The 14,827-nt window shown below is 59.7% G+C and overlaps 2 protein-coding genes across 2 annotated transcripts; one reads left to right on the top strand and one right to left on the bottom strand.

Moving 5' to 3' along the window:
• The first annotated feature begins 2,078 nt into the window (after window positions 1-2,078).
• On the top strand, window positions 2,079-11,899 carry CAPNS1 (calpain small subunit 1). Its single transcript, XM_031963094.1, has 11 exons — window positions 2,079-2,474; window positions 2,778-3,087; window positions 9,152-9,185; window positions 9,329-9,418; window positions 9,553-9,610; window positions 9,699-9,763; window positions 9,904-9,972; window positions 10,070-10,148; window positions 10,920-11,036; window positions 11,168-11,226; window positions 11,342-11,899. Exons 2-11 carry the CDS (start codon window positions 2,789-2,791, stop codon window positions 11,366-11,368), a joined length of 897 nt encoding a protein of 298 aa, XP_031818954.1. The 5' UTR covers window positions 2,079-2,474; window positions 2,778-2,788; the 3' UTR covers window positions 11,369-11,899.
• A 653-nt stretch (window positions 11,900-12,552) lies between these two features.
• On the bottom strand, window positions 12,553-14,488 carry LOC100930775 (cytochrome c oxidase subunit 7A1, mitochondrial). Its single transcript, XM_031963095.1, has 4 exons — window positions 14,359-14,488; window positions 13,153-13,242; window positions 12,793-12,877; window positions 12,553-12,695 (listed from the first exon to the last, which is right to left on the bottom strand). Exons 1-4 carry the CDS (start codon window positions 14,371-14,373, stop codon window positions 12,640-12,642), a joined length of 246 nt encoding a protein of 81 aa, XP_031818955.1. The 5' UTR covers window positions 14,374-14,488; the 3' UTR covers window positions 12,553-12,639.
• Window positions 14,489-14,827: the final 339 nt, after the last annotated feature.

The following is a 14,827-nucleotide window of genomic DNA, read 5'->3' as shown; positions in this document are numbered from 1 at the left end:
ATTATAAATTATAGCATATATTTTTAATAGTACTCTAGAGTGCTGGGAAAGACTTGTGTAAAAAGGCCAAAGTCTTTAGATTCCTAGATTTCTTTTTTTTTTTTAATAGCATTTTATTTTTCCAAATACATGAAGTAGTTTTCAGTATTCATTTTTCTAAGACAGTGTTCTAAATTTTTCTCCTTCCCTTCGAGATTCCCTCTTTCCCTCAAGACAGCAAGCAATCTCTTATAAGCCAAATATTATGTATAATCCTTTTAAACATTTTCATATATCTTGTACAAGAAAAATCAGGACCAAAGGGGGTTGGGGGTGGAATAAGAAAGAAAAAAAAAAAAGGATGAAAATACTCAGCTTCACTCCACATTCAGTCTCCATAGTTCAATCTCTGGATATGGTAGGATTTTCTATCCCCAGTCTATTGGAATTGTTTTGGATCACCTCATTGCTGAAAAGAGCTAAGTCATAGCTGATCATATCATTTTTTGTTGCTGGTGATGAGGCAAAATGACTTGCCAGGGTGTCCCATAGCAATCATTACATAAATCTTGTTGCTATGCACAATGTTCTCCCGGTTCTGCTCGCTTCAGCATCAGTGCACGAAAGTCTCTCCAGCCCTTTCTGAAAAAAGCACTGCTCATCATTTCTTACAGAACAATAATATTCATTACATTAATATACCTGTGGTTAGTGATTTACATTCTTTGGAGAATTGTCCAGGCCACTTGCTCTATTGGAATGACTTTTGATCTCGGAGGTTTCTGTTAGCTTTTATATAGCTTAGATACGAACCCAAATATTAGAAATATCATACAGAGATATTTTTCACACTTAACTTTATCCTCCTTGCATTCATTTTCTTCATGGAAAACTTGTTTCACCTAAGCAAATTTAGCTATTTTTTTCTAATTCCCCCCATCTCTTGTTTGGTACAGAAATCACCCACAAAAATTAGATGAAACATGACTCCAGGGGAGTGATATGGTTAGCTTCATCTTAATCTGCCTCTCTCACACTTTGTGGGGGCGGGGAGGGCCACAGTTTCGTGTCTTAAAACGTTTTTTGATATATCCAGTGAGTGCTGACTTTCATTTTTCTCTTACAAGAAATGGTTCAGAGGGGAGAATACTAAAAAATAACTTTTAGGGAAAAAAAGCCCTTGCCTTTTAAACGTACCCTAATCAGGCCATGGTATAACGGGGTGCTCTGTGGCCTTTCAGACGGGTGTTCGGGAGCTCTCAACGGTATGACCCGAAGCAAACACTAGCCTCGCCACTAAATTGTAAAGGGTGTGCTACTACCGAGTTGGTGGAGGGAATTGATTCCTTCGGGAGTGCCCTGCACCCTGCTCTGGCCCCAGCTCCCATCGGGCCACGGCTATTTTGGAATGATTGTGGAATGCGGTCTGACAAGTGGGTCCGAACCTCATTTCCGCCAGACTTGTAAGTTACAAGTTAGTTACAAGTTACCCGTAGTTCCCAACAAAGAGCGAATTGTTGCCGACGTGATTTGTTTTTAGACTTCTTTGGGCTATGGGTGACTCAGCGAGCATTGGTCAGTCCCCACTAAGTGCCCGGCACTGTCCTAGGTCCTAAGACTTGGCGGCACAGAGCTTGGAACACAGTAAGCGCTTAATCTGTGCTCGTTTGCATTCTATCGCAAACAACCCCTCCCCACGATGAGTGGACGCTCCAACGGGGGAGCCCGGGAAGGGCCAGCGGCAGGGAGCGGAGGGGCACGAATGAGGAAGCGCAAAGTGTGGCCGCAGTGCCCAGGAGGCCGCACGGGTGGGCCACAAACGTGGAGCAGACATTGGGAGCCACGGAGGGGGCTGGCAAACGCCCCGTAGCCCCGCCCCCTGAAGGACTGGCCCCACCCGGAGCCGCGGGCATATTGTCTCCCCTCCCTATCCCAGTCACTTCCGCTTCTCGGAATGGCCCCCGGAGTTGCGGAGTGAAACCAGGGCCCGGCTTCCGGGGGGCGGGGACAGGGATGGGGACGGAGGAGTCATCCAAGTCCTCTCCCCTCCTTCCCCGGCTAGGCTAGGCTGACGCCCCGCCCCCCGTCTCAGCCCCAGAGACCCGGGCGTCCCAGCATAGTCCCTCGCGTGTCCTCGCAGCCCCACATGGGGCCCGAGAGCTCCAGAAAGAGTCTGCCCTGAGTCACGGGAGGGGGGAACTCGGTGGGGTTCTTAAAGGCGCAGACAGCCACCCCTTCTTCACCGGCGTCCCGTTCCGAGGAGTGGGGGGCGGGGACGCCAGGGTCCCGTTATGCAGCGGGAAGGGGCGGGGCCGGAGCAGGAGGTCTGGGAGACTGGGCTCTAGGGCCGCGCGGACGCCCAGAGAAGGAACATCGCCCCGGGCGGGGCCGCCCCTGAGTCACCCCGGCCCCGCCCGACCCTCTTGCGCCGGACCGAGAGGAGCGGATCGCAGAGGATAGGAGGCCAGTCCGGAGCCGGGGAAACTGAGGCCGAGGTCAGGGTGAGAGGGTCCCCGGATCCGGGCCCCGAGTCAGAGACACCCCCCCAGGCCAGGATCCCCCGGCCCCGCTCCGGTCTCCCCCAGCCTGGCCTTGAGCACCCCAACCCCTGCTTCAGTGCCGCCTGTCCCGTGTTTCCTGACCCCCGCGCTCAGTCACAAGCAAGAGCCCCCCCCACCCGAGGGCCCCCAGCCAGGGGGGGCTCCCCCGACTCCCAGCCCCTCAAACCCGCCGCGAGACCCCGCTGCTGCCCCGCGCACCCGGGCCGGGGGCCTGACTCGTGTCCCCCTCCCCCCCAGCTCCTGCAGACATGTTCCTGGTTAATTCATTCCTGGGCGGGAAGGGCGGCGGCGGCGGCGGAGCCGGCAACGCTCTCGGGGGGCTGCTCAGCGGCGGCGGAGGGGGCGGCGGCGGCGGCGGCATCGGTAACGTCATCGGGGGGCTGCTCAGCGGCGGAGGCGGAGGCGGAGGCGGCGGAGGCGCTGGAGGCATCGGCAACGTCATCGGGGGGCTGCTCAGCGGCGGCGGCGGAGGGGGCGGCGGCGGCGGCGGCGGCGGCAGGGCGGGGGGCGCCATGGGCTTCCTCGGCGGCGTCATCAACGCCATCAGGTGAGCCGGGGCCCCGGGGCGCTGCGGACAGGGGGCCCCGGGACATGGGGGGCCGGGACATGGGGGGCCCCGGGCGTGGGGGGCCCCGGGACATGGGGGGCCGCGGCGTGGGGAGGTCCCGGAGGAAGCTGGGAAGGGCAGTGGGCGCGAGCCGGCGGCTGAATCCGCTTAAGCCTGGGTAACCTGCTGCGGCGCGGAGTCCTGGCAGGTGTTGGCCGAGGCGGGGATTGGTCAGAGCGGGCTCCGTGTGCACTGCGGGAAACTCCGCTCGGCGCAGCCAAGAAACTTCTCTAGGCCCCTCTAGGTCCCTGAAGGAGGGGGTCGGGACTCCCCGGTGCGCCCAGGACTGGAAGGGTTCTGCGTTTATTGGCCCGGAACGTCCGGAAGGGGTCTCCCTGCCCCCCTCACCGTGGGGGAAACTGAGGCTGCCCAGGGTCAGACCCGCGGGAGGGACCCGGGAGGAGGGGCATGGGCGCGGACCAGAGGGAGCCCCCTCCCCGGAGAGCTGGCGCTGCTGGGTAGCTTGGACACATGGGGCCCGGCCACGGGTGGGTGTGTATGTGGGGGGCTGGGAGAAGCAGAGGGCCCAAGCCTCCCTTTGAAACCCAGTGTTTGGGTGCCTTTGGACAAACCTGTTTCCTTCTGGGGAAAAAGGGGCTGGGACAGGGCCTTCCCACGGCCATTGGAGACCCACAGTTTGAGTGACGCCGGTGGGTGGGAGGGGGCCTGGGCTGGAGAGTAAACAGAGGGGGGGGGCTGAGGCCGGGTCAGGGCAGGCCCCGATTACCCGGAGTCTGAGGCAGTGGGAGCCACTGGTGGCTTTTGAGCAGCAGCCGCCAGTGGGGGAAGGTCTTGCCCCGCCCCCATCCCTTTTTTTGCTCCGGTTTCCTATTGGTCCTCCTCACGAAGCCGAGGGCCCCCTCCCTGCTGCAGGCAGAGCGGCCCCGGGGCTCGGCTGATGGGGGCAGAGGGTGGCAGGCCGGTGACAACAGCGCCGGGAAGGCCGGGCTTCCTTCTGGCTGGGCCCGTGGCCCGGCGGCCCCTTTCCTCCCGGCGGCCCCTGTCCCTCTGTGGATGGGGGGCTCTATCCGAGCCGGCAGCGGGACCCCCTGGGGCGGGGGCTCTCCCGGGGCGTGTTTTGCCCCCATCGGTGTTTCCCGGAGCCCCCAGGCGTGCCGGAGGATCCGCAGTGGGAAGGAGAGGAGGGGGGCGAGGCCAGCCAGGACCCGCTGGCACCAGTCAGACTTCGGGCTGCAGATCTAGAGGAGTGACGGGGGTACCCAGCTCCAGGAGGGGATCCCAAGGGGAGCCTTCTGGGGGGGAGCGCGGTGGGAGATATACTGAGATCCGGTGACAGGAAAAGATTTACTCGGTGCGTGCTGGGGCCGGGGGTACCAGTGAACCAGACCCCGCCCCAACCTGAGAGGAGGAGACGCTTGCGGGGGCGCCCCAGCTGCAAGTCTCCCGCGGGTGGGGGCAGTAGGGCTACTTGCAAGTCAGGAGCAGGGGATGGAGCTGACTTGGTGAAGGGTTTGGGGGGTTAGGGAGAAAGACGAACCTGTCCTCGTAACCCTGGGCAAGGAGGCCACATTGGGGAGGGTCCTGGGACCTGCCTTGCAGGCAGCAGGGCCCGAGTTCAAATTCTGCCCGTGATCCTTTCTCACCATGCTCTCCCAATGTAAGCCGTGTAAGAGACTTCCCCACCCATGATCAAGCTCCGGAGAACTGTTAGAACCAAAAACAAATCCCCTTGTCATCTTCTGGAAATGTTTGGTCCGGACTGGCAGTCTCTGATGTTGGGAACTCCCGGTGAGAGGGAGCCCTCCCATAATGCAGAATGTCCACGATCTCACAGCGGGCCCCAGCTCACAGCCAGGGACTTCTAAGGCAACTTCGGGTCCTTCCAGACCTGCCTGGAATGAGGTCAGCCATTGTCCACGCCACCTTTACATTGTCGTGGTTCACTTATGTGTGGCCATCTCTTTGTGAAACCTCTTGAGGTATTCCGTTTCCTTCTCCGGCTCATTTTACAGGTGAGGAAACTGAGGCAAGCAGGATTAAGGGCTTGCCCAGGCTCACATGGCTAGTGAGGGTGAATTTGAACTCTGGTCTTCCTGACTCCAGGCCTGATGGCCTATCCACTGGGCCAGCAAGTGGTCCTTTCTTTTACATAGATATAAAAAATTACAGTTTATTGCTTCTGTCACCAAGCCCAGATTTCCCTGTGTGGCAGGAGAAGCGCTTTCTCTGTCTCTCTCTCTGTTTCTCTCTTCCTCTCCCTCTCCCCCTGCCTCTGCATTCTGTTTTTCCCCCTTTCTCTATGTCTCTTTCTGTGTCTCTCTCTCCCCTCCTCTCCTCTTCTCTATTTCTATGTCTCTCTCTTTCTCTCCCTCTCCCCATTCTCTTTCCCCTTATCTCTGTCTGTCTCTGTCTTTTTCTCTCTCCCTTGATATAAAGATTAGCAATTATCTTGCTTTGAGATTTGAAAAGTTCTCCTTCTCCATTATCTCACTGGAACCTTCCCATAATTCTGCCCAGTAGACACTGCGAGTTTTTATCCCCATTGACCCAGGAGGCCCAGAGAGTTTACGTAGCTTGGCTATGGCCACAGAGCGAGAGAGGGTCCGAGTTTCTGTGTGGAAGGGGTTTGTATTTTTTGCCTTCCCTGTGGGCGGGAGATGGACAGAGGAAGGGAGAAAATTTGGAACTGAAAATGAAAGTCAAAACCAGATCGGGAGTCTTGGGCCCCTGACCCCCAAGTCTGATTCTACAGGGACGAGGCTGGGTTGGCACTAACTCTTCCCACCTCCGCCCTCCCCTGGCCCAGCACAGTCCTTGGGAAATGTTTGCTTAGAAGCAGTGAGATCCCATGAAGCAAGGAGGTGAGGAATGGCCGCGAGTTCTGTTTGGAATGTGTCTGAGGTGGGACTGGCCAGCCTGGGGCTGTGGGAGATGGAGGATGGGGCCTGAGGGGACAGAGACAGAGGGAGAGAGACAGAGACAGACAAAACAGAGAGAGAAAGGGAGTGACAGAGACAGAGGGAAAGAAAAGAGACAAAGGGAGAGTCAGAGACAGAAAGGGAGGGAGAGACAAAGGGAGAGTCAGAGACAGAGGGAAAGAAAAGAGACAAAGGGAGAGTCAGAGACAGACAGAGGGAGAGATAAAGGGAGAGTCAGAGACAGGGAGAGAGACAGAGACAGACAAAACAGAGAGAAAGGGAGTGACAGAGACAGAGGGAAAGAAAAGAGACAAAGGGAGAGTCAGAGACAGACAGAGGAAGAGATAAAGGGAGAGTCAGAGACAGAGGGAAAGAAAAGAGACAAAGGGAGAGTCAGAGACAGAAAGAGAGGGAGAGACAAAGGGAGAGCAGAGACAGGAGAGAGACAGACAGACAAAACAGAGAGAAAGGGAGTGACAGAGACAGAGGGAAAGAGAAGAGACAAAGGGAGAGTCAGAGACAGACAGAGGGAGAGATAAAGGGAGAGTCAGAGACAGAGGGAAAGAAAAGAGACAAAGGGAGAGTCAGAGACAGAAAGAGAGGGAGAGACAAAGGGAGAGTCAGAGACAGAGGGAGAGAGACAGAGACAGACAAAACAGAGAGAAAGGGAGTGACAGAGACAGAGGGAAAGAGAAGAGACAAAGGGAGAGTCAGAGACAGAGAAACAGGGAGAGAAAGAGACAGACAAAACAGAGAGAGGGAGAGACAGACAGAGACAGATGGAGACAAAGGGAGAGACAGAAAGACAGGGAGACAGACAGACAACCTGTATTCAGGATATGGGAGATGGTGAAAATCCTGAAGAATCTGTCAGTGATAAAAGGAAGAGAAGTTTCTCTGAGGGAGAAAGCAGAGAACGGGGCAGGGGTGGGGATAGACAAGTTACTGAGGACTGTGGGATCAGTGCCCAACAGACTGGGAGCTGGAAGGAAGGCTAGAGTCCTGTTTTGTAAACAGGAGACTCAAGACTCAAATTGACCAAGCTAGTGCCAGGGGTATAGACAGACCCAAAGCAATTTTTTTCTCTTTGTTTAGAACTTCACAAATTTGTCCTAACTCACCGGCACCTGATACTTAAAGAAGGTGGTTGTGAAACAACAGAATGTGGTTTTCTTTCCCAGCAAAAGCAGAAAACCCGGGACTTTCACAGCTGTCCTGCTTCTCCGGGCTCCTTTCTGACCCGCCTTTTTTAAAACTGCTCCTCGACCCTCTCTGATTTTGCAGCCTCGCTCTCTCCCTCTGCCGCTGGGTCTCACTGAGAAAGAAAAAGGAAGCCCTCAGCTACTAGGCAGAGCAGCTCCTCCGGAGTCAGGGCGTTTGTTCTCGCCTGGGCGTTTGTTGGTCTTTACAGCATTGGCCACTGTATACCTTGTCCCTGATCTAGGTCCTCCTGGATTCATAGTGTTGTCTACTATATACTTTGTCTCAGATCTAGGTCTTCCTAGGTTTACAATGTTCTCTACTGTATACCTTGTCCTGGATCCTAGGTTTATAACATTGTCTGCTGTATATCTTGTCTGGGATCTACTTCCTCCTAGGTTTACAGTGTTGTCTGCTGTATACCTTGACCCAGATCTAGGTCCTTATAGTGTTGTCCACTGTCCTGGAACGTTCCTAGATCACGCCTTGATGACCGTGCCCCTTTGATGCGCTTTCCCTCAGTCTCCCGATTCCTTGCCCGCCCAAAAAGAGCTGCCATGAGTACTTTTGTGCCTGGGGTGCTTTCGTTCTCTGACTTCTGGGGTAACCGGCCCGTGCCTCCTGCTAGAGGGGAAGCAGGGGCTGAGGGCCGCAGCCAGTGCCTGGAGGACCAGACTCATGGGATGGAGGGATGACTCAGAGCTGGCAGGAAGCTGCCGACACAAGCCTTACAGTAATGGGCAAGCCCAGCAGGGATATTGGAAGGATACCCGGGTGTCTCCTCCCGGGTGGCAGTCGGCAGTCCCCCGGGTACACGAGAGAACCAGCTCGGGATGGGGATTCCCCTGGCATGGGGGGAGGCTGCTTGAGGCACCTGGGGGGAGAGGGGCAAGACCCTGGGAGCATCGTGAGGGGGCTGCTAGGGTCCAGACCAGGTCTTTTAAAACTTCTTATTAATGCTTGTGTAATTGTATTTAAAAGTAGGTGGCTTCCTTTGTCATCCTACGTGTTTTATTGACTTAAAAACCTGCTTCTAGGAAGGGGTGCAGAGGTTTTGCCCCCTGGGGCCTAGAGGGGAGGCTCCACAGGTCTCCCCCTCGTTTAACAAACGTGGAGACCAAGGCCTGGGGAGATGAAGTTTTTAAGTTTATTTTGAACACATAGTATTTTATGAATTTAGAGGCAATTCTTGATAAACTTTTGTTGAAACGGAAAACTGGAGACAGGAAATCCGAAGGGTTAGCTCAGGAAAGGTGCTGTGGCTGTCCTGGGCCCTCGGTGGGGAGATTCTCAGATCCCAGCATGGAAAGGGGATCCCAGCATGGAAAGGGGGAAGAAGCTGGCCAATCCGTCCCCTCCACGCCCTCCCCCCTTGGAGATGAGGACGGGAGGAGGTGATGGAGGCCCCTCCTGCAGCGGGGATGCGACCCCTCAAAGAGAGGACCGAGGCCCTGCCAGAAGCGGGGAAGGGCTTGCCCATGGGGAGGAGGGCGAGGGCGACCGCTCCGGCGGAATGCTGCTGGGAGCCTCCCTTTGCCAGGAGCCGGGTCTGGTTTCCTTAGAGCTCATAGTTACCTGGGAGGGTTCTGTGGGTACTTTGTCAGGAAGTGATTGAGATTTTGAATGAAACCAAGAAGCATCTGGAGGGGGAAGGGGAGGTGTGGGGACTCAAACTTGGGGGGGGGGTCCGTGAGTGGAGCATTCTGGGAAGGGGGCAGGGGGTGGGGGGGTCCGTGAGTGGAGCATTCTGGGAGGGGGCAGGGGGTGGAGGTTTCTGGTTCCTGGCAGGGATCGGCTGCGGCTCCCAGGGTGGGTGAGGAAGCTCTCGGCCTGGGCAGCCTTTCTGCAGGCTGCCAGACCGGTTTGGGGAGAGGGTAGGCCGGCTTCTGCCCCTTCATTGACCCCCCTCTTGTTCTTTTCTCTAGTGAAGCTGCAGCCAATTATAACCCAGAGCCCCCGGTAAGTGAAGCCCCCCGGAACCATGGAGGCCCTGCTCCCCCCGGGGGGAGGTCCCAGAGGGGGCAAGCTGGGGCCTTGGGGGGGAGGAGCGCGCTCGGATGGAGAATCGGCCTTGTCTGCACTGACCCTGCTCTTCCCCCCAGCCCCCTCGGTCCCACTACTCCAACATCGAAGCCAATGAGAGTGAGGAAGTCCGGCAGTTCAGGAGGCTGTTTGCTCAGCTGGCGGGCGATGTGAGTGTCCCCTCCTTGGGCCCCCCAGGGACCGTGCCCCGGGGAGAATGGGCACCCAGCTCTGGGGTCCAGCCCCTTCCTTTGCCCCCGTCGCCCTCCTCCTTCCCCAACGTCTCCCCGACCTCTCCCTGCAGGACATGGAGGTCAGTGCCTCGGAGCTCATGAACATTCTGAATAAGGTGGTGACTCGACGTGAGTGCCCAGTGACCGGGGCAGGAGGGCTGGCCCGGGGGAAGGGGCTGAGGTTGCAAACTCTGACCTTGCACCTTGCTATCTACAGATCCTGACCTGAAGACGGATGGTTTTGCCATCGACACCTGCCGGAGCATGGTGGCCGTCATGGATGTATCCTTGGGCTTCCAGGGAGGCTTGAGGGCTGAGCCGGGGTCCCCCCTCTGACCTCCCGCAGGGTGGGAGCTGTGCCCTGGCCCCCCTGCACATAATGGCCTCCCTCCCAGTTTGAGCCTTAACTCTGCCTCCCCCAGAGTGACACCACGGGCAAGCTCGGCTTTGAGGAGTTTAAGTACCTTTGGAACAACATAAAGAAGTGGCAGGTGGGCTTCCCCCGGCACCCACCTTCCCTCCCCGCTGCCTCCCACCGGGGACCTTCCCGCATCCTCTGACCTCTTCCCGGCCCCTTCCCCTCTCCAGGCCATCTACAAACAGTACGACGTAGACCGCTCGGGGACCATCGGCTGCAACGAGCTCCCGGGAGCCTTTTCGGCTGCAGGTTCAGGGGGTTCTGGGGCTGGAGGGGTGCATTGGTCCAGCAGTGGGGGTGGGGGGGGCGGGGCCAGAGGCCAGGTGGGGTCAGTGAAATCTCTCTTCTCTGGGACAGCCGGGACTCCGTGTCCACTCCAGGAAGTGTTTATTAAGCACCTACTGTGTGCAAGCACTGGGGACCCACTTAATCCAAAGAAGATCCCTCCCCCACAGGGATTATGCCCTCGGGGCTTGTGGGGAGAGCCAGCCTCAGTCAAAAAGCAGGTTTGGTTTTTCCCCTGAGGCAGTTGGGGTTAAGTGACTCGCCAGGGTCCCACAGCCAGGAAGGGTTAAGTGTCCGAGGCTGGATTTGAACTCAGGTCCTGACTCCAGGGCTGGGGCTCTATCCCCTGGGCCATGAAGCTGCCCCCCTAAAAGTCTTAGTTGAAGCACCTCCTGCGGGCTGAGTTTTGCTGCTGCCCGCTTGGGAGCCCACAGTCTGAGCCCCTTTTTCCATCGGTAAGACTGAGGGCAATTGCCGCCACCTCCCAGCGGTGCTGAAAGGCCCAGAGTTAACGGTAACCACCAGGCGGATCCCGAGGGGCCTGGGATGTTCGGTGTCTCACTGGAGCCACAGGACCTGAGGGCCCCCTTCCGCAGGCAGGACACTGAGGGGCTGCGCTAGCCGGCCCCGGACCCCGACCCTGGGAGAACCAGTGTGTGGGGGCTTGCCGGGCCCTGCCCCTGGGCACGTGGGGGGGAGCAGAGGGGATCCCCTGACCCCTGGTGACCCCGCCAGGCTTCCAGCTCAGCCCGGAGCTGTACCAGATGATCATTCGGCGCTACTCGGATGAGGACGGCAGCATGGACTTCGACAACTTCATCAGCTGCCTCGTGCGCCTCGACGCCATGTTCCGTGAGTGAGCTGGGCCCGTGGGGCAGCCCCCCCCCCCTCCATTCTGGGCCCTTGGACCCTGCCTCGGGTTCCCAGGCTTTCCCATGATGCACCACTCTCCTGCCAACCATTCTGTCCCCCCCCCAACCCAGGTGCCTTCAAGTCCCTGGACAAAGATGGCAGCGGGCAGATCCGGGTGAACATCCAAGAGGTGAGGGCCTGCGCTGGTCTGGTCTGGGGGGTCTGGTCCGGGAGCTGCTCTCAGCCCAGGGAGGGGCTGGCCCTGGGACATCGCGCCTCAGCTCACTCTCCCCCTCCCCCTGCAGTGGCTGCAGCTGACCATGTACTCCTGAGGCCGGGCTTCCCTCCTGACTGCAGCTGTCCATCTCAGTCCGACGTGGGAGCCTCTGGCACAGGCACCCGCAGCCGCTGGTGCTGTGCCGTCCCTGGGCGTGCCCTCGTACCCCCGCCTGAGCAAACACGGCCTCCACCAGGAGCCCCTGCTCCCCCTCCCCCTGCTACCAGCCCCCCTCCCCCCCGAGCCCCCCAGCACCCCTGTAAACACTTCTCTAACACACCTACCCCTGCTCCCAGTGTCTCTGTGCTGGCCCCCAGCATCCCTGTAAACACGTCCTGCTCCCCCTCCCCGGTCTCCCCCCCCCCTGCAAACACCCCGCGTGTTCTCACAGCGTGCCCGCCGCTGCCCCAGGACCCTGCCCACGTGTGTTCCGAGCTTCATCACGCCCCCTACCCCGCGCCACCTGGCTGGTGTCTAGTGCCTTCCCCCATGGGCTTTGGGGTCTCCCCCCCACCAGGGTGGGCCTGGGAGCCGGGGCAGGGCTTCAGGGCGGCCCCAAGGCCCAAAATAAACAGTGGTCACAAGACTGCTGGCCTCCTGTGCTGTGTGCCCAGCTCCTCGTGGCCACCACTGGCCACACATCGGGCGAGGGGGCTGGGGTCAGGGGTGTTTGTCCCCGGGGTCGTCAGCTCCCCACATTCAGGCCTGGAGAGGGCGGGGGATGGGAAGGACGTGTGGCCCGGACATGGAAGCCGAGATGGCCCTGTTCGGTGAGCAGCAGCAGGGGCCGACCCCAGGAAGCCAGGCCCTGGCATCTGTCGGGAGTCCCCCATCTGCCTGCGGGAGCCCGGGGAGGGCTGAAGGCCCAGAAGGAGCCCAGCCAGGCCGACAGGGTCCCTTTACAAAGGCCTGCCCCCCATCTGGTTTCCTGTGACCCCCACCCCTGACTCCTGGGTGACCCAGGCCATCTGGAAGAGTAGGGGGAGGGGCAGGGCACACCCTGGAGGGGGTGGGAGCCCCCTGAGCAGCCCAGGTCGGGCCAGGGCAGCTGCAGCCCTGCTCTGGGTGGGATTCTCTTTTCTGGGTCCTCGGGCTTCCCCCCCAGACTCCCAGAGCCCAGGCTTCTGCTATAGTGTGGGTGTGGGGGGCGGTCCGGGGTCCCAGCTCCCTTTGGGAAAGGGGGAGACAGGGAATCCCCTCTGGGCTGGGCCGATCACAATCACGGACAGACAGACTCCCTCTGGATTAGTGTCTCCCAGCCAGGGACTTTATTTCGGCCCAGGGCCCTGCCAGGCCGTCCCCCCTCCGAAGTTCTGATGTCCAGTCTCACTTCTTGTGGGGGAAGGAGGCCCAGCCGAGGCAGAAGAGGCTGTAACTGGTACCTGAGGGGAGGGAGGGAGTGAGGGGCCCGCCCTGGTCTCCCCCTCCCCAGGTGCCCCTCCCCTACTCAGCCTGAGGCTTCATCCGCCCCCCACTCACCTCCCAAGCAAATGGCCATGGTCAATCTGTAGAGAAGGTTGTCCTGGCTGCCCCCCTTCAGATGAACCGGGAGGTCGTTGTTCTCCTGGGACGGGGGCAAAGCTTTAGGCTTGAGGGAGGACAGGCCCTGTCATTGCCCCCCAAAGAGTGGGGGGCGGGGAGCCCCCACTGCTGGGAGCTCGGGGCAGGTTCCAGAAGTGGGAGTCTCAGGAAATGGGGGTTCCCAAGAGAATGTGGCGGCTACCCCAAAGCGAGGGGCCACTCTGGATAAGGCCGCGTCGGGGGGTCCTGGGAAAAGCACCAAGCTTGGTGCTACTCAGGTCCTTGGGGCAGGGGACTCGGGGCCTGGGTTCCCCTCACCTGGAAGAGCTTTTGTTTTTCTGCCACTCTATTCGCCAAGTTTCTGGTACTGGAGCTGAAGGGACGGATCAGGGTCCGGGAGCAGGATATCTGGGGCAGGGAAGGAAAATGAGAAGGGGAGGGTCCTGGGGTACGGCTGTCAAGGTCAAGGGCAAGAGCTGGAAGGAACCTCCGAGATCAGGGGCCAAGAATCCTCCCAACAGCAGAGATTGGGGGGAGAGGGATGGCGGGGGATGGGGCATCCCACCTGAGGGTTAATGGAGAGCTCTGGCTGGAGACCCAGGGTACAGAGAAGGGCGTCCCGGGCTGAGTGATAGAAGGGGGTTCCTGGGAGAGGGATATCCCATGGTTCCAGCCCCAGGAGCCGGACAGTTTCTGGGGTTGGAGGATCCCAGCTCCAGAGGAGATTCTTTTTGGTCCTGGCTCAGGGGGTCACAGAGAGGCCCTGGGATTGGGGCCCGGCTCAGGAGGTCAGAGGGAGAATGTTCCAAAGGGTAAAAAGTCCCAGGCCAGAGCCCAGGAGGTCCCAGCGGGGCCTGGCTCAGGGGTAAGGCCCCCGGAGCCAAGTTCACAGTCTGTCCCCCCAGTCCCCAGTAAATCTGGGCAGCCCCCCACTCATCCCCATTTGGGGAAGGAAATGCGAACGCTCTGGCTAAGGAACCCCCAGGGACCAGGTGAGAGCCCAGGGTCAGAACGGGCAGATGAGGCTGGGCAAGTGGGCCGGGCAGTGGGTGGGCAGTTTACAAGGCAAAGCTGACTCTGGAGATGGGACCTAACGGGCCTGCAACCCTAGTTCAGGAGGTTGGGGGGCTCCAGCCTGGGGGTCCCAGTGGGTCCCAGCTCAGGAGGTCAGGGGGCTCCAGCCTGGGGGTCCCAGCTCAGGAGGTCAGGGGGCTCCAGCCTGGGGGTCCCAGTGGGTCCCAGCTCAGGAGGTCGGGGGGCTCCAGCCTGGGGGTCCCAGTGGGTCCCAGCTCAGGAGGTCGGGGGGCTCCAGCCTGGGGGTCCCAGTGGGTCCCAGCTCAGGAGGTCAGAGGGCACTCCCTCCCGGGGTTTTTTGGATCCCTTCTGAGGTCAGGGGGCTCCAGGCCGGGCTCCTTCGGGTCCCAGCTCAGGAGGGCAGAGGGGCTCCCTCCCAGGCTGGGGGGTCTCAGCCCCGGAGTTGGGGGGCCCCCGGGCTGGGGTCCTGGGCTGGCACTGGGCGCTCACCAACAAGCCCCTCATGGTGCGTCCTGTGCGTGTCCCGTCCGGCGCTGAGAGCCCAAGGACACCAGGGGCTCCCCCGCCCCCGCTGAAGCCTTGGCCAGGCTCCAGGAGCAACAGCTGAGGGGGCGGGGCCCAACGGGAGGGGCGGAGACCCGAGGAATTGGAGGAAGGCTCAGGAATAGTCCAATGAGCGCGCGAGAAACTCCGCCACTCTCCCTGTCCAGGGCCCGGAGGCCCGGCCCAGGTACCACGTGAAGAAGGCAAGGATTGGCTGCCTTACCTATCAATCTGCGGCGCTTTACGTTCCTATTGGTCAGAGGGGGCGCGGCCCGCAAGAGCCGGGCTTGGCGAAGCTGTCAGGCAGCGCCTGGGGCCCGTCGGCCGCGCTCGGGGAGCCTGCGGCCGCGCTCGGGGAGCCTGCCGCCGGGCCGCGCGGCTCCGGCTCCCGGAGAGAGTGGTGCACCTCCCCTCA

This window comes from Sarcophilus harrisii, chromosome 3 (assembly GCF_902635505.1).
Source record: "Sarcophilus harrisii chromosome 3, mSarHar1.11, whole genome shotgun sequence".
Lineage (NCBI taxonomy): Eukaryota > Metazoa > Chordata > Mammalia > Dasyuromorphia > Dasyuridae > Sarcophilus > Sarcophilus harrisii.
This window is presented reverse-complemented; position numbering and strand designations above follow the sequence as displayed.

What these genes read in the sequence shown, in the direction of transcription:
- LOC100930775 (XM_031963095.1), bottom strand. An exon ending in AAAAACAAAAGCTCTTCCAG is followed by an intron (nt 12,878 to 13,152) that starts GTGAGGGGAACC and finishes CCCCCGTCCCAG; the next exon opens with GAGAACAACGACCTCCCGGT. An exon ending in CATGGCCATTTGCTTGGGAG is followed by an intron (nt 12,696 to 12,792) that starts GTGAGTGGGGGG and finishes CCCTCCCCTCAG; the next exon opens with GTACCAGTTACAGCCTCTTC.
- CAPNS1 (XM_031963094.1), top strand. Translation starts at nt 2,789, where the DNA reads ATGTTCCTGGTTAATTCATTCCTGGGCGGGAAGGGCGGCGGCGGCGGC. An exon ending in GGCGTCATCAACGCCATCAG is followed by an intron (nt 3,088 to 9,151) that starts GTGAGCCGGGGC and finishes TCTTTTCTCTAG; the next exon opens with TGAAGCTGCAGCCAATTATA. An exon ending in GGGAGCCTTTTCGGCTGCAG is followed by an intron (nt 10,149 to 10,919) that starts GTTCAGGGGGTT and finishes TGACCCCGCCAG; the next exon opens with GCTTCCAGCTCAGCCCGGAG.